Raw genomic sequence first — 23,293 nt, forward strand, 5'->3', positions numbered from 1 at the left:
TCTGTGGAGCATCCAACTCTCAATCTCAAAGCTGTGAGTTCAAGCCCCACGTTGGGTGTAGAGATTGCTTAAAAGTAAAATCTTAAAGGAAAAAAAAATCTCCTCCATACTACCTTTTTTTTTTTTTTTAAAGATTTTATTTATTTATTTGACAGAGAGAGACACAGCAAGGGAGGGAACACAAGAAGGGGGAGTGGGAGAGGGAGAAGCAGGCTTCCCACCAAGCAGAGAGCCCAGTGGGGCCCTGAGCCAAAGGCAGATGCTTAACGACTGAGCCACCCAGGCAGCCCCCCTTCCATACTTTTAAAAAAATTCCTCCACTTAGGGCGCCTGGGTGGCTCAGTCGGTTGGGCGACTGCCTTCGGCTCGGGTCATGATCCTGGAGTCCTGGGATCAAGTCCCACATCGGGTTCCCGGCTCAGCGGGGAGCCTGCTTCTCCCTCTGACCCTATCCCCTCTCATGCTGTTTCTCTCTCTCTCTCTCTCTCAAATAAATAGGTAAATAAAATCTTTAAAAAAAAATAAAATAAAATAAAAAAATTCCTCCACTTAGCCAAGGACTTTAGGAAGACTTACTTCCCTTTCACTCTTTTTCTGCCCCTAAGTCCCTCCAAATGTTTATACTAAAATGTGATATTTAAGAGTTATTTCACCTTATGGGATTTATGTACGCATTTATAATTCATACTAGGCCACAAATTACCTGTGAGTGGGGACCATGTATTGCACAGTGATATATATCTTGGCCCATTTTCAGTTATCTATCAAAATATAAAAATTTTGAATTAACCCAGATTACCTTTTCAGCCTGTGACTTTTTACACTCAGCTCTCCAGTAAATTATTCTGGGGCACAGTTCCAAATCAGAACCCTGAAATAATACTGTACACAAAAGAGGGGGGCAAGAAAATTAATCCTAGGTCTGCTTTCTAAATGTATGCACCATACTTCATATAATGAGAACTCAAATGATTTCAGGGACTTACTTGACACTAGCAGGCCAAAATGTTTATAAACAACTCCCTTAGAAATGAACTTCTAGCAACTTCTAGTAAATCTACAAAAGAGGGTCTCCTGCTGCGTACAGGGGTGTAACAGAATTCTATAATCCTCCCCGTGGAGGTAATCTGAATCCATTCTCATGAAATCTGAAAGCTATTCCTGCTATCTGACTGTACTTGAAGGCATGGCAAAAGAAATCAGAGAGAAAAGCCTGGGATAATAGTTATGGCACGACAAACAGAATTATTCACTGAACTCTGACCATAACTATCCATGCTGCCAAACCCAGGACTTTTACTGACCACCATCAGTATGACTGCCTCACACAGGGCCCTAAGAACAAAGAACTATAAAAATGTAGGGCCATTACACAAATATTAGGACCCCTGATTTTTTTTTCTTTTAAAGTAAGGAAATTCAGGGGTGCCTGGGTGGCTCAGTCATTAAGCATCTGCCTCCAACTCAGGTCATGATCCCAGGGTCCTGGGATCGAGCCCTGCATCGGGCTCCCTGCTCGGCGGGAAGCCTGCTTCTCCCTCTCCCACTCCCCCTGCTTGTGTTCCCTCTCTCGCTGTGTCTCTCTCTGTCAAATAAATAAATAAAACCTCAAAAAAAAAAAAAAAAAGGAAGGAAATCCATCTTCAACTCTTCTCTGGTCAAATTCTATTATACTAAGTTCTAAAGAATAGTCCAAAAGATTCTGCCTTTTAGATTTTTGCTATACTGAATAAGCAATTCATAAAGTATTTAGTCATCAATCTTTTGTCATAAATATTTTCACTATAATAGTATGTGTGGGGGCGCCTGGGTGGCTCAGTCGTTAAGCGTCTGCCTTCGGCTCAGGTCGTGGTCCCAGGACCCTGGGATCGAGCCCCGCATCGGGCTCCCTGCTCCGCAGGGAGGCCTGCTTCTCCCTCTCCTACTCCCCCTGCTTGTGTTCCCTCTCTCGCTGTCAAATAAATAAATAAAATCTTTAAAAAAAAAAAAAAAGTATGTGTGATCAAATTTCATTGCATTTTAAATTCTTCAACCCATACACACACATTTTATATATTTTCTATAATTTAGTACTTTTACTAATTCATGTTGCATCTCCTCTCATGTGATTTTTAAAAATATTCTTTCAACCTACAGTATGACTGTTACATGAACAGGGCCCCAAAATTATTAAAACCATTTTTTTTTGTCATACCAATCTCTCACATCAATGATTTCTGTAATTCGTTTAACGGCCTATGTCTCTTTCAAACACACATACCACATACACACATCCATAATTACCATGCACAACAGAGAGTAGGTACTTCCCTTTGTTTACATTCTTATAAGAATTCTTATATATTCTTAAAAGAATATAAACAAGATGAAGTGATTCTTCCTACATTCAACAGAATCAATAAAATAGATTATAGTACAGAGCTGTCATCAATCAGCTAACCATATCTAATAAAATTAACCAATGATTTGATGGAGCTTCATTACAGTAAATAGCACATCACTGAGGCTAGAAAAATGGTACAGACACATGCACATGCTTTTATATATATATGTATATATGTGTTTTTTAAACATACTTCTGATATCTGTTGAGAAATTCATTAACTTGAAGAAATCTTGAGAAAGGCATCTTAATAGCCCATTTCAAATTTCATTTTATTATCTTAAAGCAAGTTTCCATAAGTCTTAAGCTTTACACAACTAAGCTACTTCTAACCCCAATGAATTATATCTTCCCAGAGTTCCTAAACAGCTATGCAATACAAAATTTAAATTCAGAAACTAAGATTTTTCTGAAAATGTTCAACTATTGAAAGCCAGTGGAGTGAGAAGAAAAATTATGTTTTTGTATGAAAATAAAAAAGCTAAGTGCTAGCAAACCATTGATATAGTGAAACCTCTTTGAGGAATAATCAAAGGCACACAGGGTAACAAGTGAACCAAGAAAGGAAAAAAAGCAATTCTCTAACAGAAGGCTACTTTAACAGGGGTATTATTCTAAACCAGTAAAGTCCAACCAAGATTTTTACTCTATTTTACAGATGCTCCACTAGTATGTGACACTACTAATAACCACTCAATTCCAAAGACTTTTCAGGTTCAGTTGGCATGACTTTTAAAAACACTTTTATCTTGATAGAAGAAATACTAGGAAACCAAATAAACCCATCATTTGTTAAAACAAATATATTCAGAAGTGTACAATAAATGTAAAAATACATGGAAACGTTTAGGAAAACAAATCATTTTAATTTTAAATATAAGCAGCAATACTTAGTATGAAAAATACATTATTTACTCATGTGACTACCACAGGACTACAGGCCACATTCAGTTATTACCAAAAACAGACAAATCTAAAAATAATTTTTAAGCCACAACATAACTTCTTCCCAATTACATAAATCCAAACAAACAAAAAAACCCATCTTGTTACCATAAAAATTCAACTTTCATATTGAGAACATTTTTCCATTGACCAAAATTCACTAAACCTGATTATCAAAACAACCTAAATCATCTCTCCAAGCCAGTCTCTTTACTCCTTTAGTTCACTTTTAAAGACCGTATCAGATTGATTTTTCCAAAAAATGTATTTTGGTACAATGCCTCTCGCTCAAAATACAAAATACCTTGGTGCTACCCCAGGCAGATCCTCCCAGATATGGAGTTCAAATTCCTTAGCCTGGTAACAAAGGCTCCAACCTTCCTTTCTGGCCTCCCCTCAGAATTCTCCTAAAGGAATCTTCCCCAGTGATATTTTCTGACTCAATGGACTTCGGAATAACCTTGTGCTAACAAAATATTTTATTCTTAAGAATAACATTGTGGAAAGCCAAGCAAAATTTTCTAAGCAAACTTAAAAGTTGGTAAAAATGAAATGTATTCAAACCTTACTTATATAAGGTTTTATATCTTTATACTTATATAAAGAACAAGTTATTTTCTCGTTATTACCTAAAATGATTAAGATGAAAATATCTGGTAAAGAACGAGACCCATGTCTTCTCTCAAAGACTTTAAGATACCCAAATGACAATGGTTCTATTCAATTTTTGAATAAAAACTCAAGTGAAAGAGCTGGTGCTGATAAGAGATTTGGAAACCCTGGATAGCTTTTAAACACTCAAACTCACTTGACAATATTTTATGATTCACTATTAGGGCCCAATCTATTTCTAAATTATATAGGCCAGTACGTTGCCACTACTTTTCTGGGGGAAATACTTCCGTAATTCACCCTGGAAATCTTTTTTTAAATTTCAAGTTGTTTTAAAGGAAAAACAACTTTATTTTCATAATTACAAATAATATATTGTAAGTTTTGGCTGTTATCAACACATCTCTGAGCACTGAAGATAGTCTAAACTTCAACTTTAACTTTCCCCCAAAATACTAAGATAACTTATTTAAACCACTGGATAAAAATTAAGCTACAGCATAACAGCATAAAGAGAGTTCCCCAGGGTGCCTGGGTGGCTCAGTCAGTTAAGCGTCTGCCTTCGGCTCAGGTCATGATCCCAGGGTCCTGGGACTGAGTGCCACATTGGGCTCCCTGCTCAGCAGGAAGCCTGCTTCTCCCTCTCCCTCTGCCTGCCGCTCTGCCTACTTGGGCCCTCTCTCTGTCTTTCTGTCAAATAAATAAATAAAATCTTAAAAAAAAAAAAAGACAGTTCCCCAAATCCTAAATCTCTTTAATAAGATATTTACTTCTTGTAGCAACACTGCCTGACATTAATGGAAAAACAAACATACAAAAACAAAATAAAAAACCTCTTTCATGAAAAAGAAAATATTAACATCAGGTTTAAAATGCTCAGAGGAGGGCGCCTGAGTGGCTCAGTCGTTAAGCGTCTGCCTTCTGCCCAGGTCATGATCCCAGGGTCCTGGGATCCAGCCCCGCGTCGGGCTCCCTGCTCTGCGGGAAGCCTGCTTCTCCCTCTCCCCCTGCTTGTGCTCCCTCTCTCACTGTGTCTCGCTCTGTCAAATAAATAAATAAAATCTTTAAAAAATAAAATAAAATAAAATAAAATAAAATGCTCAGAGGACAAAGAAAGTGTGTATCAACTTGGTATATACTTAAGTCAGTTGTTCACTGGAGACACCAAAAAGAGGGTGAGGCAGCATCTAAACTATCAGATCATCTATTGAAGAAAACTTAGAGCTCTTGAACCAAGAAATCAGCAGCCTCTGGAACTATGACATATCAAGACTTATCCCATGTATCTCACTCATTAGTAAGTCTACAGCAAAGGTAGAAGAAAACAAAGGCAAGAATCACAGAAGAATACAGAAGAAAAAGGAACAGGGAATCAAGGGAGAAGTTGGAGGCAAGGACAGAAAGAAGGGATTAGAGCTAAATGTAAAAGACTAGAAAGAAAAAAAAATCAACAAAAAGAGAGGTGTTTTGAGGTATGGAGAAGGCTACATTTGCCTTAGGCACAACAGTCCCAGAGGTAACAGATCACTGCCAATAATTGCCCAAGAAGTCATTTTTTTTAATAGGTTTTTTTTTTTAAGATTTTATTTATTTATTCGAGAGAGCGAGAATGAGAGCGAGAGAGAGAGCACATGAGAGGGGGGAGGGTCAGAGGGAGAAGCAGACTCCCTGCTGAGCAGGGAGCCTGATGCGGGACTGGATCCAAGGACTCCAGGATCATGACCTGAGCCGAAGGCAGTTGCTTAACTGACTGAGCCACCCAGGCACCCCCAAGAAGTCATTTTAAGAAAGTTTTAGGAAAACCATTCTTAGAAAATCCTGGATTCCTGAGATAAACTGAACCCAGAATCTAATCCTCTTGTTTAAATGTTCTCAAACCATGTTTTTATTATACTTTATTATAATTAATGAAATTATAAATTTTAATTTTTGAGAGTTTTGGTCAGAATCTGGTAAGTTGTAAATCTGAATTTAAATTAACACCTGACCTGTAATTCTCTCAAGTGATACATCAGTAATAATCCTTTAAAAAAAAATAAATAACATCTGGTGATTTATATAACATCACAGGGGAGAACCTCTCCCCCCAAAAATACTAAAACAAAAGATAAAACTTCTCAAATTAAATATGTCTGTATCTGAGTACCTATGCAAGTCATGCAAGATACAGCAGATGGGATCTGAAACAGACATTTTGTTTTTAAAAGATGCAGGACTATGGGACGCCTGGGTGGCTCAGTCATTAGGTGTCTGCCTTCCGCTCAGGTCATGATCCCAGCATGCTGGGATGGAGCCCCACATCAGGCTCCCTGCTCAGTGGGGAGCCTGCTTCTCTCTGTCCAGCTGCCCCCACTTGTGTTCCCTCTTTTGCTGTCTCTGTCAAATAAATAAATAAAATCTTAAAAAAAAAAAAAAGAAAAAAAAAAGATGCAGGACTAAAAGAATTAGAGAGGTAAATGGACCTGGAGCTATTAAAGTTACAAAAAGTATTTTAAGGAGAAAAACTCAGTAAAAATTCAAAATCAAGAAGAGTTAATGAAATGCTATTAAGGCCAGAAGATAGGAAAAATTAATTAAGATTCTGCTTTTGTTTGGTCTCTCCAAACCAGAAAGGTACCCCTATGTGGTCTGGGAATCCTCAGTAGGTCTTAGTCTGAGGGGATGTTAGTGAGAATTCTTCAAAGATGTTTGAAGCTCTGAAACCAATACTTTAGTCTCCAATAATCTTTCCACTGTCATAGGAAGACTTTGAGTTTAGAATCTCTTCATAGCGTTTTCTTCTACTATTCCTTGGAATGGCCACTTGAAAGGCCACTTGGGCGTTTTCTTTTTGACCTCATATTTTTACATTTGTTCACCAGGAAACTGTTCTCAAAACTGATCCCCACTCTGAATGTTTTATCAGAAAGTATCTAACCATGTGGTAAATGCATAATTTAACCAGAATAATTTCTGAACCATTCTATCTACAAATTCTGAATCAGAGATAAATCTAAGGGGTTTGGTCTTTAGATTTGGCTTTCTGTATGTTTTCTCGAATTGTTTATTTCTCCAATTTCCAAGTGCCTTATACTGCCACTATCCTTCCATCACCATTTTTTACTTTCCTTCTATACATGTACAGACACATACACAAAATATCAGTACCACTGTATATGTATGCATGTGTATATGTATGTATATACATATATACATACACACACATGAATACACTACAGACACATGACCAATATCCGAGTATAAACCAAAGATAAAGACATAAATAACACTGTAGAATAGGAATTAATCAATTTATTCTTATTTCCAAGATAAAATAAAACTAGTTGGTTACTATAACTCACCAGATGGTTCTTCAGGCTCACTTTCATTTTCCTCCTCTGGTGGGGCTTGAGGGGGTGGTGGGGGAAGCTTCTTTTCTTTTTCTGCTTTAGCATTTCTCTCTTCTTCTGAATAATACTCATCTTCTGAGAGGTTGGCCAAGCTTTCATCCATCTCTCTGTACTCTACCTATATGGAGATTATACCAGGGAAAGCTAAATACAGTGAACATCTAAAACCAGGGACTCAATTTGGAACCATCAGTGAATGTGAACTGCCTTTTAAATTCAGATTTTTAGGGAAATAAGCAAATAACAAGGAACAAGCTAGCTCATAATAGGTAGCTATTAAAAACAAAATCTCGGGGCACCTGGCTGGCTCAGTCGAAAGAGCATGTGACTCCTGATCTCAGGGTCATGAGTTCGAGTGTAGCCCATGATGGGTGTAGAGATTATTTAAATAAACTTAAAAACAAAAACCCTAAAATCTCTCATGAAACAATCTCGTGTCAGTTCAGAATTAGCCCAATCTATCAATTTTACATCATACTACTGACATTCAGATCAATGAATCTGAGGCTCTCTACAACTCCTAAGAACTCTTTTAAAATATGTGTATGCATATATATGTTTGTATGTGCATATGTATTCATATGTATGTATACATCATGTTCACACACCAGAAGTTTCAACAAAGACTAAAATAACCCTGAGATAAAAATATAGTCAACTAGAATAACAAGTCTATCAGGCAGGCCAGGCCTGTACTTCTACTATTCCAAAGTGGAACAGCAAAATCCCAGAAACCAAATGGGGAGAAATGGTAGGTAATAAAAACTGCAAATGGCAGCAGCCAAATTGAAACTATGAAAAAGCACATTTTGCTTAAAAAATAACCAATGACCTAAGAAAGCTGAATGATGAAAGCAAAGAATCCTTAATACAACAAATTAAGTGAAACAGAAAGGGAGACCACAGGTCTTACTACTAATTTACACTCTGGTTATAAAAGGAGAGACCAGGTATTAAGTATAAAGAGGAAACAATCTTGGTGAATGTCTTATTGGGGGTAAAGCAACTTAAGATAGGGAAGATTATAATGGACCTGTTTGCCAAAATGTGTAATATGGTATTACAAATAGTCACCAACCTTAGAACACTAGCAAACTGTCACTGTTGACTCCCACCCTAAAAAGATTCCAGGAAGCCATAGCAACAGCTCTCTATTTCAGATTCAATGAAAAGATAAAATGAATGAAATAAAAATTTATTAGATGTGGAGACAGAGCAAAGACAATATGGTTTCCACAAATAACGTACCTAATTTATTAGGTTTCTGAAATTAATAGTCCTGTGGATTACAGCAAGTGTACTCTACCTTAATTTTTGAAATGTCTCTGAAATAGCTCCATATGGCTGGCTACTTTTATATTTTTCTTTTTCTTTCTTTCTTTTGACATGAACACAGACGGGCAGGAGAGTGGGTGGCTAGGGGAGGTAACATGGATTGTGTCAGAAAATGGAAACAAAAATTAAGGATAAATTAAACAGTTCTGACCCACGCTCTAAGATTCTTATTTAGGGCGCCTGGGTGGCTCAGTTGGTTAAGCGACTGCCTTCGGCTCAGGTCATGATCCTGGAGTCGCGGGATCGAGTCCCACGTCAGGCTCCCTGCTGGGCAGGGAGTCTGCGTCTCCCTCTGACCCTCCTCTCTCATGCTCTTTGTCTCTCATTCTCTTTCTCGCAAATAAATAAAATCTTAAAAAAAAAAAAAAAGATTCTTATTTAACACATGAATAATAGTATTCATCTATCAAATACAGAACACTGAGTACATGGCCACAATGGAGAAAACAATTATGAATGAGAGTTTCCCTGCCCTTAATAAACTGAAATTCTAGTTGCAAACTCTTGGTCCTTTTCAGGTAAATCGAGAGACTTTACAATAAACCTCCAGAAATCTACATACTAAACTTCACCCTACTTGACTGAGATAAACTGTAAAAACAGACCTCAGGACAACAGACAAAAAAGCAGCAAGGAGGAAAAGTTTCAAAAAGGAAGAAGGGTCAGAAAATGTAATACATGTTTAAAGTATGCAGTTTCCCTTCTTTTAGCCCTCAATAGTGCTTGACCCCTCCCTACCCCAAAGATTTAGCCCTTTAATCCTCTGTTCATCAATCTCATCCATTTAATCAATAATCATTTAACAAGTGCCTACCAAGGAACTGGGCAATGAGCAAATTCTGAAACAATAATATAAGATCCTTTCTACTGCAGTAGTTCATTCAGCTCTTTCCAAAGGATGTTCCACAAAAGGAATCCATGATCAAGTCTGGGAAACACTGCATTCTTTACAGGCCCCCTCTAGGACAATCACGATGCACATTAAAGTTACTGAGAAGTTCTGCAGCAAAAACACTCTTTTTAACATTGTTTAATCCAATCTTTTGATGAAGTAGTAGCCACTAAGAAGGAATAGAGTTCTTAGTTTTCAGGGAAAAAAAGAGATTAGAGAAACACCTAGAAGTAGGAGCAAAAATATCTAAGGGTAGTATTTAAAAACAACAAGGAAAAAAAAATCTGTATTTCACAGAACCTAAAATTCTTCAGGATTTCATTTAAATACACATTTATATGTGTTAAACCAAACCATAATCCTTTGGAGACTACCAACAAACACATGAACTTGTACTGCTTGGGTACTAAATCTGGGGTAGACGTAAGAATGAAATTTCTTCTGCAATCTGTTCAACCAAGACGGTGTCCTGAGAAGACAAGCTAAAAAAACAACCATTTGCACTACTTATCAATCACTGGATCTTATCAAGCACTGGGTCTTCACAATACTTCATAAACAAAACACAGAAATAAAACTGGATTCTGAGACCAATATAACACCGCAACTATTAATTTAAACTTAATATAAAACAGGCTTAATATAAAACTATTTTGGGATTTTGCATAAAGTTTTATTTTGTAAAAAAAAAAAGAATCATACACACTTTAAAAAATTAAAAAAAACTATTCCCCTGAAAAAAGGAATAGATACTCTAAACACAAAGTACTGGGAACTTCTCATCCCTAAGCAAAATCCTGAGACTTTGGAGGTTCTACAACTACTTACAACCAAGGACATAAAGATGTCCAATAGGCAGATATAAGTCAGTAAGGTAATTATTCTTACCTTTACACAGGTGACTCTGAAATTTACACCTCTAGTCTCTCCCTTCTCTTCTTCACCCTTGCTACAATGCTTCATTCACTTTCCAGTCATCTTAAAGCTCCAGTCTTTTTGTTTTAATCTTTCTTCCTTTTTAGTCACCTAGGACACAACTGCCAGACTGATTTTCCAAATACGTGATATTTTTAAATAGTTTTAAAGGTGAATGCCAAATTTTTCAAACCAGCATATAAACTTTTTGGCTCTAACCAGCTGAACTTACCTTTAGCCATTTTCTAACACACTAGTCAAAAAATCCTCAATGTTGTTCTACAGATCCCTAAACTCCCTAAAAGCTACTTCCACCCTTTTCTGTTAATCCGATGCCAGAATTCAAGGCTCATCCCTTCTGCAAATTATTTCCTAACTATTCCAAACTTGCAAATATGTCTTTCCTTTCTCCGAATTGTCATAGTACTTAAGGTCTGCACTTCTCAGTCTAGTGCAGTACTGTCCGATACCATTTTCTGTGATAACGGCAATGTTCTGCATCTGTGCTTCCAATATGGCAGCAGTAGTCACATGTGGGTATTGAGCACTTACCATGTGGCTCTTTAAGTTTAAAAGTAAAAACTCAAGTTTCCTCAGTCGTACTAGTAACATGGGCTAGTGGCTACCATACTGAATAGCACAGATCCAGTGTTTGGCTCTCTCTATAACCTGGACATGACTCTACAATCCAAACACTACTGGTTCCCTCCAATTTATCTTGCTCCTAGAAAAACGCCATTTTCATTTAAATTCATTTGCCCATTGTTCCCAATGTTCAAGTGTCCACTCTGGACTCCCTGTTGCTTCTCAAACCGCCGCATAATATACCAAGCATGTTTCACTTCCTTTCTCCGCTGGTAGTACTTAATTACTGTGCACTGTACTCTAAGCCAGACACTGCAGTAAGCGTTTTGTTTACATTATATCTAAACCTAAAAACCTTACAAGGTAGGGTTTATTTTCCTGAGGAAAATGAATCATAGGGAGAAAAATTAACCCCTTTTCCAGAATACTTTTCTAAATTCTGCGTTTTTTTTTTTAAAGATTTTATTTATTTATTTGAGAGAGAGAGAATGAGAGAGAGGGGGGAGGGTCAGAGGGAGAAACAGACTCCCTGCCGAGCAGGGAGCCCGATGCAGGACTCGATCCCGGGATTCCAGGATCATGACCTGAGCCGAAGGCAGTTGCTTAACCAACTGAGCCACCCAGGCGCCCTAAATTCTGCGCTTTTTCAAGGCCCAGTTGAAGGCCACCAGTCCTGAAGTCCCAACCCAACGTAATAATTCCAAACCTTAAATATTTTGCCATAATGTTAGCATACACACTCAGAGGTGATTTTATTCTGAAACTTATAAAACTTAAGCTTTAGGGACCTCCCAATTGCATGGACCCCTTCCAATACCCTGAACCTTGTTTTAGTTACATAACTATATATATAACATCTGTATCTATGTCTCCTATTGAATCTATAGTTCTAGATACAGATATACCCCCCCCCCCCCACATATACCTCAGAACTCTTGAAGCAAGGCCAGTCTATACTGGACTCAGCTTGCTTTTTCTTCCTTTAATAGATACTCTATCCCTTGAGGTCTGTTTCCTCTGGCTCCCAAGACTGGCCAGGAATAGGTCAGTTTCCCTAGTTCCTTATTTCCTAGTTGCTCCCTCAAATAAACAGGTAACCCACTTTTCTCTTTAGAGTTTGAGTTAATCACAATAGAAAAATAGTGTAGCAGGAATTAGAATAAACACAAGATAATTACAAAGACAGAAATCTTATGGTATGTCCCAAATTGATCTACAGATTCAAGGCAATCCCAATCAGAATATCAGTTGCCTTTTTGCAGAAACTGATAAGTTGATTCTAAAATTCATGTGGAAATACAAGGGTCACAGAATATCCAAAACAGTCTTGAAAAAGAGCAAAGTTGAAGAAATCAAACTTCCTGATTTCAAAACTTATTACACAAAGTCACAGTAATCAGGACAGTGTGGTACTGGCATAAGAACAAAAAATACAGATCAATGGGACAGAAATGACAGTCCAGAAATAAACCTTTACATTTATGGGCAATAAACGAGGGTGCCAACCATTCAAAGGGGGAGACAATAGTCTTCAATAAAATGTGCTGGGACAAGTGGATATCCACATGAAAAAGAATGAAATTGAACTCCTACTTCATACCATATACAAAAATTCACTCCAAAATAATCATAGATCCAAATTCAAGAGCTAAAGCTAAACTCCTAGGAGAAAACATGACAGTAAATCTTCCTGACACGGGATTAGGCAATGGTTTCTTGGATATAACCCCAGAAGCAAAAGGAACAAAAGAAAAATAGATAAATCAGACATTAAAATTAAAAACTTTAATAATCACCATATATAAAGAATTCTATTCAACAATAAAAATACAACCCAATTTAAAAAGAAGCCAAGGATTTGAACAGACATTTCATCAAAGAAGATATACAACTAATGACCAATAAGCATAAGAAAAGATGTTCAATATCATCAGTCATTAGGGAAATGCATATCAAAACCATGAGACACCATTTCACATCACTAGGATGGCTATAATAAAAAGTATCAAGACAAGGATATGGAGAAATTGGAAACCTTATATATTGCTAATGGAAATGTAAAATGGTGTAGCTAATGTGGAAAAGTGGCAATTCCTCAAAAAGTAAAACACTGGGGTGCCTGGGTGGCTTAGTCAGTTAAGCATCTACCTTGGGCTCAGGTCATGATCCCAGGGTCCTGGGATGGAGTGCTGTGTCAGGCTCCCTGCTCAACAGGGAGTCTACTTATCCCTATCCCTCTGCGCACCCCCCATGCTCTCTCTCTCTCAAATTAAACAAATAAACTTTTTAAAAAGGGGGGGGATGGGATAACCGGGTGATGGGCACATGATGTAATGAGCACTGGGTGTTACATGCAACTGATGAATTACTGAACTCTACATCTGAAACTAATAATACACTATATGTTAACTGAATTTAAATAAGTGAAACAAAAACAAAAAAACAGAGATGGTGACTTAGTGATTCCACTCCTAGTATATACCCAAGAGAACTGAAAACCTATGTTCACACAAAAACTGTACACAAATGTTCACAGCAGCATTATTCATAACTAGCAAAAAGAGGAAACCCAAATGTCCAACAAAATGATGAATGGATAAACAAAATGTGGTATATCCATATAATGGGCCATTATTATGCCACAGAGTCGTCAAATACCAAATGGAAATACTACAACATGGATGAACCTTGAAAACATACTAAAGCAAGACACAAAGGCCACATATTCTCTGATTCCGTTTATATAAGATGTAGGCAAATTCATACAGACAGAAAGTAAATCAGTGGTTGGTCCGGGTGGGAGTTGGGGAGAATGGGGATGATTGCCAATGGTACAGGTGTCTTTTGAGAGTGGTGAAAATGTCCCAAAATGCACTATGGTGGTGGTTCTAAGACTTTGTGAATATATGCTAAAAACCACTCAACTGTACCACTTAAAAATGGTAAATTTTATCATGTGATTTATCTCAATAAACCTGTTTTTAAGAAATATCTTATCACATGGTTTCTGGCCATACTTTCTATTAAAATAGTAAAATAAAAACCCTTGGGCTTCTGCCCTCTATTTCATTTCTGAGAGCTGGGAGTCTCCAACCTGTGTCTTTTCTAAACCATGCTTTGGTAAAAGCCCCCAAAAGCCTTTCCTCTTTTTAGCACACGGTTTTTATTCTTGGAGATCTCTCAAGTGGACAGTTGAATCTGAGGGCTCAGTCTGGGTAATACTCATCTCAAGAAGCTCTTCACACACAAGACTTGGCACATCCATTTAAAAATTATATACAGACAGAAGACTTGTTATATGCGTAAGCTACATGAATTGCATGATTTTAAATATTTTAAAAGTATGAATCTCCAGAAAACACCCAAGTCTAAAAAGTCTGTGCCCCAGTACTGCCTTAGTGCCCTGCACAGTTGGTGTTCCATGTGGTCCTTTGTCTGAGGCTGAAGATACCTTATCACAACATAAGCGTAGATTCCAGTTCCACCACTTAACTCAGTTGTGTCGTGACTCTGGGCAAGTTGCTTCAACTGTGTGCCTCTGCTTACTCATTTCTTAAAACGGGGCTAACAATACCTGCCCACTGGCATTCAGCAAAAACAAAACATTAGTGACGCCCTGAACACAGCATCTGGCGCCCAGAGATGCGAGGCAGCTGTTGTCTGTACATACTGTTCGGGTGACAAGCCTTTTTCTTCCCATATATTTTGCACCTTGACTAGTTGGTATTAGCCCTCTTCATCAGCTTCCTCATCTGTAAAAATCTACGTCAAAAGATCGTGGAGAGAATAAAAGGGAAAAGAGGAAAACCAGCGCACAGCGGGCCTAAAAACAACAAAAACAAAAACAAAAACAAAAACACAACCGTTCCTTTCCGTCTCCCGGGCTAAGACCATTTCTTTAGCGTTACCCTACAGCTCAAGGCGCGCCCAGCTGAAACTCCTTCAACGCTGCCCAGGGCCCCTCTCCACACACATCCGCGGACCAACAAGCCATGCCTGTCTCCAACAACGCCAGCCAGAACTCCACGTCAGAGAGCCAGGTCTCCCAGTAGAGAAAGGACAAGGCGTACAGATGTAAGGAGTCAACCACCCCTCCCATCAATCCCCCTTTCCCGAGACGGCCGGGTCCCGGCACAAAGAGCGCATTCAACCCGCGCGAAGCCCTTCCCTCCCTCACCCCACCCACCCAGCTGACGCGGAGGTGCGGTGGCCACCCGACGGGCTGCGGAGGCGGGGGTGGCCGGGGCTGGACAACCTCGAGGGAGCCGGGCACCGGGGTCTGAGGCGTGCGGGAGGGGGTCGCGCCTCACCTTCGCTCGCTTGCGCCGGCTGGTCCGTCGCCCCTCCGGAGTCTCCGCGATTCCCGTTTCCATGGGGGTCGCAGATCCAGGGACGACCGTAGGCCCGGCTTGAGGCCCGGCGGACCCCGGCGGCTCGGCCAGTCCCCCGGGGGGCGAGGCCCGCGGAGGCTCTTTCTTGCGGGGAGTGCGCTCCCCGGCCACCCCCGGCCCGGCCTCGGCAGGGCCCGACAGGCCCGCGGGCGGCGCGGCCACCTCGGAGCCGTTCTCTGCGCCGCCCGCTGCCCCGGGGCCGGCCTCAGTCCCCGCCGCCGCCGCTGCTGCTGCCGCCGCGGCCGCCGCGGCCTTCTTCCCAGACAACATCTCTGGCCGCCTGGCCGCCGACGGCCGAAGGGGCCGCTCGGTCTGTCGGTCCGTGGGTCCGCAGCCGCCTCGCCTCGCTCACTTCACAGCGGTAGCTCGCTGCCAAACGCCGCCGCGTACGCACGCGCTGAGCGCGCTCCCGCCGCGTCCGGACAAAAAGGCCCCGGTGCCCCACCGCCCCGCCTTCCCGGCTGCCATAGAGCGGCGTCCTCGCGGCTAGAGCGACACCACCGCACGGAGCACAGTGCTTTCCTAGAGCGTCGTCTTGGCCTTTGAAGTGGGCCCCAGCGCCTTCCCGGTCCTAAGGCTTCTGGGCCGTACTGCACCTCCGAGGGCGACCATTTCCTCCAGGGACTTGCATACACCCATGAATTCATTCGTTCGTTCGTTCATTCATTCATTCATTCATTCATTCATTTATCTACTCATTCGTCAGTTCAACCAATATTTATTAATGCTTACTACGTGACGAGGGTTTAATTATGAAGTTTTTGCTTTCAAAGAGCTTACAGTTTACTGAGGGGGAAAACATTGAACCATAACTGGGGAATCATTTTGTATCATAACTGTCCTGCTTGGACTGGGGAAATCTCGGAGAGCAAATGAGTTTCGTGGTAATAAAATGGACAGAAGTTAGGAAATCCAGGTTTGAGTCCAAACCGGATTGCTGTTGCCTCCAGGGCGGTGTTCCTGTTCTTCCTTACGTCCGGACTCCCTATTAGCACTCCCTCACTCACACCTCCTCCCACTCCCTATGTCTTCCATACATAACACCTCTTTTTACTCCAGGTTAATTCTTTCTAGTGCTGCAGATGGTGGTGGTGGTTTATTTTTTAAATTCCTCCAGGACTCCTTTAGTGACCCAACACTGGAACAGCTTGTGTTTCTTCAAGCTTGTTTCTACTCATTACACACAAATATAATTGCTTTTTTATATGTCTCTCTCTCTTCAGACTATAATTTTCTTTCTTTAAAAAAAAAAAAAAATTTTTTTTTTTTAAAGTAATCTCTACACCCAATGTGGGGTCGAACTCAAAAGTCGCATGCTCTTGGAGGCGCCTGGGTGGCTCAGTCCTTACGCGTCTGCCTTTGGCTAAGGTCATGATCCCAGCGTCCTGGGATCAAGCCCCGCATAGGGCTCCCTGCTCAGCGGAAAGCCTGCTTCTCCCTCTCCCACTCCTCCTGCTTGCGTTCCTTCTCTTGCTTTGTCTCTCTCTGCCAAATAAATAAATAAAATCTTAAAAAAAAAAAAAAGTTGCATGCTCTCCTGACTGAGCCACCCAGGCACCCTTCAAACTGTAATTTTGCAAAAAATTATCCCACTTACATGAAGTTTAAAGAACTGGTAAAACTAATCTCTAATGATCAAATCCAATCAGTGATCACTTGGGATGAAGGTGAGAGTTGACTGCAAAACAGCAGGAGGGAATTTGCTGGGGTTGATGGAAATGTTTTTTTATCTTGATTGGGTGGTGTACACGTTAGTCAAAACTCACTGTGCCATACACGTAAAATATTTTCATATTTTACTTTATGTCAATTGTACTTCAATGAAGTTGAATTTTTTTTTAACCTAGGCAAACGGGGAAAAGGAGACAATTAAGTCCAGGAAATTTAGAAGATGTACAAAAAAAAAAGTGTAATTGTAGTTCCACATACGGTTCAGCTATGAACTACATTGACATAGCCATAGTAACATAAGCATTAATGTTGTTTTAACCAAAGGGATAGAATTACATTGAGAGAATGGAAGAAAGAGAAAGTGTGTGGAGGAGAGGAATGAGAGGGGTTTACAGAAGCAGGGACGAAATGGGAATGGGGGAGATTCTGCATGGGAGCTAAATCCTCATCTTCCATCATAAAAAGATAATATAGAATGTCAACATTGAGAAATCAAGAAATAACAGTACAAGCATACAATTTAGATATATCAAGATACATACCAGAAGAAACAGTTAAAAAGTTGGAACGAGTTGTCTGAGTCATATAACTTGAGGATGGAAAGGGGGAGATAGAGCAAAGATTGCTTGTTTTAAACTCTTTAGTTCTGACTGGTTTGCACATTTAATAATTTGATTAAACTTAAAATTAGATTTTTAAAATATGTATATCCTTTAATCCAGCAATTCCACTTTCCAGAGGACATTCTAGGAAACTGTTTAAGCATGTGTACAGAGATTTAACTTTAATACTGTTTACCTCAACTTATATATAATAGCAATAAAGAAGAATTAACCTAAAGGCCCAATAAGTAGCCACTAATTGGATATATTAGACATAGCCATTAAAATAGACAATTGAACATGAAGAACTCCCATACAAAATAGTGAGCATATGTCAAAGATTTATTTAATTCATTAGAGAACCAGTAAGATGACAATGCTGGTTCAAAGGAAAACATGAAAAGCTGATATATAGTCACTAGTCAGTGGAAAAGAGAATGCTGGAATAAAATTGCAAAGTTAAATAAGAAACAAATGGTTTTAATGTCTTCCAAGTCCATAAAACTGTAGACTTTGAGGTTATCTTTTCTATCAGACACAACTAACTTGCTTCTATTTGGAAAAAAAAATCATTTGCAACTTACCCATTTTTTTCCTGGAAATAACTAATTTAATTGTTAAAAATTGTAGTAAAAAACATAACATAAAATTTATCACCCTTAACCATTTTTAAGTGTACAGTTCGCTAGGGTTAATTATATGCTCATGGTTGTACAGTCTCCAGAACTCTCTTCATCTTATAAAATTCCATGCCCATTAAACCACAACTTGTCATTTCTCCCTGCCTCCTAGCTCCTGGCAACCACCATGCTGCTTTCTGTCTGTATAAATTTAACTACTCTGGGTATCTTATATAAGTGGAATCAGATGACTTTCGTGTTTTGGGGACTGGCTTCTTTCACTGAGCATAATCACCTCAAAGTTTACCCATGTTGTAGCGTATGTCAGAATTTCCTTCCTCTTTTTTTTTTTTTTTGTAATGTTAGTTCACGTCTTGTATCAATCCGTATACAATCACTTGTACCCTGGTCTGTCGAAGCGGTAAGTCAGACATTTGCCACAGCATCTGTTAAAGTGGCTAGTCATAAGAACCAGCGCCACATTTGTCTGAAAGTGACTGATGTTGCCCTTCTCATCCACCTTAGAGAATATTTCAGGATGTCAAGCTTAACCTTCTTTCTCTTATGCTTATTCTTCCTGGGAGTGGCGTAAAACTTCTGCCTTTTCTTAGCACCACCAGGAAGTCTCAACACGAGTTGAAGAGTAGACTCCTTTTGAATGTTGGAGTCAGACAAAGTATGTCCACCTTCCAGTTGCTTGCCAGTGAAGATCAGTCTCTGCTGATCGGGAGGAATTCCTTCCTGATCCTGGGTCTCGGCTTTTACATTTTCTATTGTATTTGAGGGTTCAACCCTCAAAGAGTGATGGTCTTTCCCAGAAGGGTTTTCATGAAAATCTGCATCTTGGCAGCAGTTTCACGTCTTATGGTTGGTGGGAAAGGAGAACGCGGCAACAGCCCTCGGGGGTTTCTGAATTTCCTTCCTTTTTTAAGGCTGAACAATTCCATTGTATGTGTATACAGCATTTTGTTTATCCATTCATCTGTTGTTGGATTTTGGGTTTGCTTCCACCTTCTAGCTATTGTGAATAATGTTGCTATGAACATGGGTGTACAAATAGCTCTGTAAGACCCAGCTTTCAGGGGCGCCTGGGTGGCTCAGTCGGTTAAGCGTCTGCCTTCAGCTCAGGTCATGATCCCAGGGTCCTGGGATCGAGCCCCGCATCAGGCTCCCTGCTCAGTGGGGAGACTGCTTCTCCCTCTCCCACTTCCCCTGCTTGTGATCTCTCACTCTCTGTCAAATAAATAAATAAAATCTTAAAAAAAAAAAAAAAAAGACCCAGTTTTCATTTATTTTGGATATATACCCAGAAGTGTAATTGCTGGAACAACTTATCCAACTTTTAAAAAGTTAACATCTGACTTTACAGAGTCAGGACCCTAATCAATATTAAACAGTATTGTCAAAGTTACCTTCCCCTAAAGCAGCAGATGACCAGCAGGTGGACCAGCCGGACAATATTCTGATATGACTGTGTAAACAAGCTCAGAGGAATCTCTTTGCCTTATTTCCAGATCTCGGGTAACTTTTCTTTGCAGTCTCCCTCACCATGAGGGTAGGGGCTCTATGCTGCTGGCCATTTTATTCCCAGTGGCTAGGCCTGGAAGTACTGTTGAATAAATGAGGTATCACTAAGGCCGACATCACCTGGCTGTTGTGAGGACATCATGATATGTTGCTTACAAACTGCCTGTCAAAGTCTGGCACATAGTGGCTGCTCAAGACAGGAGTAGTTAATATTGTTATGCGACAGCTGGGAGAGGGTGGCTGGTTATGACTCGGAGGAGGGGGCGGCCATGGCTCCTGTCATGGCGGGCAACTGTCCTAGAGGGGTCACCAACGCAGGGTCTTGGGGCCTGGGTGCCTCCAAGCCATAATGCTGGGGGAACTTATGTCTCTTTTTAGGAATCTCCATGGGATACTTGCTTCCTCGGGCACCATAGGAGCATTGGTGGCTTGGTTGATCAGCTATAAGCCAGCCTTGTTTGGGTTCCTATTCCTTCTGCTGTTGCTTAGCAACTGGCTGGTCAAGCATGAATTCAAGCCCACCCCCCCAGAGCCCCGGCAGGTGAGCAAGAGGGGCCTTAGCTTCAGCTAAGGATGATGGGATATTTACAGCTTGACTGGGGGTATGGGGACCAGGGAAGATGTCAGGGTAATGGGGCAAGACTGAAAAATCCACAGCTCTAGTCTAAGCCCTTGTTCTATAATTCCCACTTGGATGATGGAGGACAAAGCACTTCCTTCACAAGGCTTCAGTTGCCTGGGCTGGAAAACAGGGACCATCCCTAGACAAAAACAAAAACAAAAACAAAAACAAAAAAACCCACAGAGAACAAACTGGTGGTTGCCAGAGGGGAGGTAGGTGGGGAAGGAGTGAAACAGATAAAGGAGATTAAGAGTACACTCATCTGGGGCGCCTGGGTGGCTCAGTCGTTAAGCGTCTGCCTTCGGTTCAAGTCATGATCCCAAGGTCCTGGGATTGAGCCCCGCATCGGGCTCCCTATTCCACGGGAAGCCTGCTTCTCCCTCTCCCACTCCCCCTGCTTGTGTTCCTGCTCTCGCTATCTCTCTCTCTGTCAAATAAAGAAATAAAATCTTAAAAAAAAAAAGAGTACACTTATCTGGATGAGCACTGAAAAATGTAGACAATCATAGAATCACTGTGTTGTATATCCGAGACTAATATAACACTGTATACTAATTATACTTCAGTAAAAAGAAAAAAAGAGAGAAAACTTGTTTAAAAAAAAAAAAATAGGTACCATCCCAGACTCTCCTGTTTCATGTTTGATGTCAACATGGTTTGGCAACAGTAACAACTACGTGAAGGTGGAAAAATTTTAAATGGATGAACAAAAGATACCTGTGGAACACAGACACATCTCTAGAATGGCATAATGAAGACAGCAGAAATGCACCCAGATTATGACAACTTTTATGTAAAGTTAAAAAAAAAAAACCACACATGAAACAATACCTTGTCTTGTTTGTGACTGTAGTGAAAATGTATTAAGGTTGGATCTCTCAACCTCTGCCTGTTTGATATTTTGAGTGGGATAATTCTTAATCGTGAGGGCCTGTCCTGTGTGCTGTAGGATGTTTAGCAGCATCCTTAGCTTCTATCCACAGATGCCAAGAGCACCTCTTGCCCCCCTTTTGTGACAACCAACAATGTCTCCAGACATTGCCGAATGTCCATTGGGGAAGGCAAAATAGCCTCCCATTGAGAACCACTGGTGTAAAGAAATATATGGAAAAAATAAATTCTGAATTCAGGATTGCAGTTGAGATGAGGTTCAGAGAGGGAGGGAACTCTATGAGAGGGACCCATGGGGGACTCCAGTTATATTTGTCATATTTTATTTCTCATGCTGGTATGGGAACATGGGTATTTGCTGTAATATTCACTTTTATTTTTGCATGTCTGAAACATATTTTTTAAAGATTTCATTTATTTATTTATTTGAGAGAGAGAGAGAGAGCACAAGCATGGGAAGGGGCAGAGACAGAGGGAGAGCTGGAGAAGCAGACTCCCTGATGAGCCGGGAGCCCAAAGCCGGGGCTCGATCCCAGGACGCTGGGATCATGTCCTGAGCCGAAGGCAGACACTTAACCGACTAAGCCACCCAGGTGCCCCTGCATGTCTGAAATATTTAAAATGGTTTTAAGGATGAGGAATTTGTAGCTGACTCCAAAAAGAAAAAAAAAAAAAAATTAAGTATTATTAATTGCATAGAGGCAGATGAGGATTATAGAGATCAGAGTGTGTCATGAGACCACAGGAAACTTGGCAGGTGGTGATTTTATGAGGCCTGAAAACAATCTCGGGCACACTGAGAGAAACACACGCTCCGGAGACAGATCTGGGTTAAGTGCTTTATGTCTCCTGGGAGTGCAGATGAGCAGGCCATTTCATTTATTCCTAGGAACCAAAGACAAGTATGGGTCCTAGGAGTTTAGGGGTTCCCAAACTGAGAAGAGGGCCTTTCCTCACTGGACCCCAACTCTCTCACTCACAAGATGTGGCAAAGATGCTCTTCTTGCAGGCTGGTTGTGAGGATTGATTAACGGGACGTGTATAAATCACTATTAATTAATGTTTCCTTTTTTGGGGTGGGGGGTCTAGGAAAAGGCAGAGAAACCAAAGCCTCCTGAAGCCAAACCCAACAGCTACGTCTTGAACACGAAAGAAATAGAGAGACTGCACGCCTGCTTTGCCCTCCAGGACAAGATCCTTGAACGGCTTATGTTCAGTGAAATGAAGCTGAAGGTCTTAGAAAATCAGATGTTCGTTGTATGGAATAGAATGAGTCACCGCAAGAGATCAAGCCGGCAGCGGACTTTTCCCATGAGGAAACACAGAATAAGGAGACATGATTCAGTTTTCTCCATCATCTCTGACTGTACTTCTAACTCCCCCTAATGAGGTCAGAGAGACTGGGGTGGGCTGGCCTCTTTGGATGTTACCTTTCCTCAGTAAAACCCAGTCAGAGACTATTGAATTTTCTTAGTAAATCACACTGGAGAGCAGGATTGGAGGCTGAAAGGCCAATCGCCTTTGGGAAAGAAATCTGTACTCACCCCGTCAGCCACGTAGTGCTCTAAGAACAGCCTGAGGGGGTGGCCAGAACCTGGCTCCTCCTTCTCTTTCAGTTGTCCACCTTAACCCTAGTCCAGAGCCCTCTACCTGTTCACCTTGAGTCTTACAATGGCCTCCCCTGAGCTGCCCCAGCTCCCAGTCTTCCCCTTTCCCTCTGCTCAGAGGCCAGAGCCAAGTTCTGCCAAGCGGGCAAGTTCACTGCCTCTTCTTGAAACTACGCCTCACTGTGGTTGATGGAATAAAGGTCACACTCCTTACCATGGTGTTTAGCCCCTCCATGATCTGACCCCTTTTCCAGGCTTGTTTTCCGCCCCTTACTCTCCCTCATGTGCTTTATACCTTGTGCCAGA

General features: G+C 40.7%; 2 protein-coding genes and 1 pseudogene across 4 annotated transcripts in view; 1 reads left to right on the forward strand and 2 right to left on the reverse strand.

The window, feature by feature from the left end:
* KDM1A (lysine demethylase 1A) overlaps window positions 1–15,857 on the reverse strand; it is a 60,906-nt gene extending 45,049 nt beyond the window's left edge. For 2 of the 3 annotated variants that reach the window (XM_035019544.1, XM_035019542.1), the window contains exons 1-2: window positions 15,367–15,857; window positions 7,282–7,447 (exon numbers count right to left, since the gene is read on the reverse strand). In XM_035019544.1, coding sequence (XP_034875435.1) covers window positions 7,282–7,447; window positions 15,367–15,717 — 517 coding nt within the window. In that variant the 5' untranslated portion in view covers window positions 15,718–15,857. The remainder of the gene's footprint in view (window positions 1–7,281; window positions 7,448–15,366) is intronic. The other variant, XM_035019543.1, reaches the window with a different exon arrangement.
* A 2,877-nt stretch (window positions 15,858–18,734) lies between these two features.
* On the reverse strand, window positions 18,735–19,304 carry LOC118019905 (annotated as a pseudogene).
* Window positions 19,305–19,842: 538 nt separating this feature from the next.
* On the forward strand, window positions 19,843–22,843 carry TEX46 (testis expressed 46). Its single transcript, XM_035020219.1, has 2 exons — window positions 19,843–20,408; window positions 22,569–22,843. Exons 1-2 carry the CDS (start codon window positions 20,217–20,219, stop codon window positions 22,764–22,766), a joined length of 390 nt encoding a protein of 129 aa, XP_034876110.1. The 5' UTR covers window positions 19,843–20,216; the 3' UTR covers window positions 22,767–22,843.
* Window positions 22,844–23,293: the final 450 nt, after the last annotated feature.

This window comes from Mirounga leonina, unplaced genomic scaffold (assembly GCF_011800145.1).
Source record: "Mirounga leonina isolate KUSES-001 unplaced genomic scaffold, KU_Mleo_1.0 Mir_173, whole genome shotgun sequence".
NCBI lineage: Eukaryota > Metazoa > Chordata > Mammalia > Carnivora > Phocidae > Mirounga > Mirounga leonina.

What these genes read in the sequence shown, in the direction of transcription:
- TEX46 (XM_035020219.1), top strand. Translation starts at nt 20,217, where the DNA reads ATGCTGGGGGAACTTATGTCTCTTTTTAGGAATCTCCATGGGATACTT. An exon ending in CCCCCCCAGAGCCCCGGCAG is followed by an intron (nt 20,409 to 22,568) that starts GTGAGCAAGAGG and finishes TTTGCCCTCCAG; the next exon opens with GACAAGATCCTTGAACGGCT.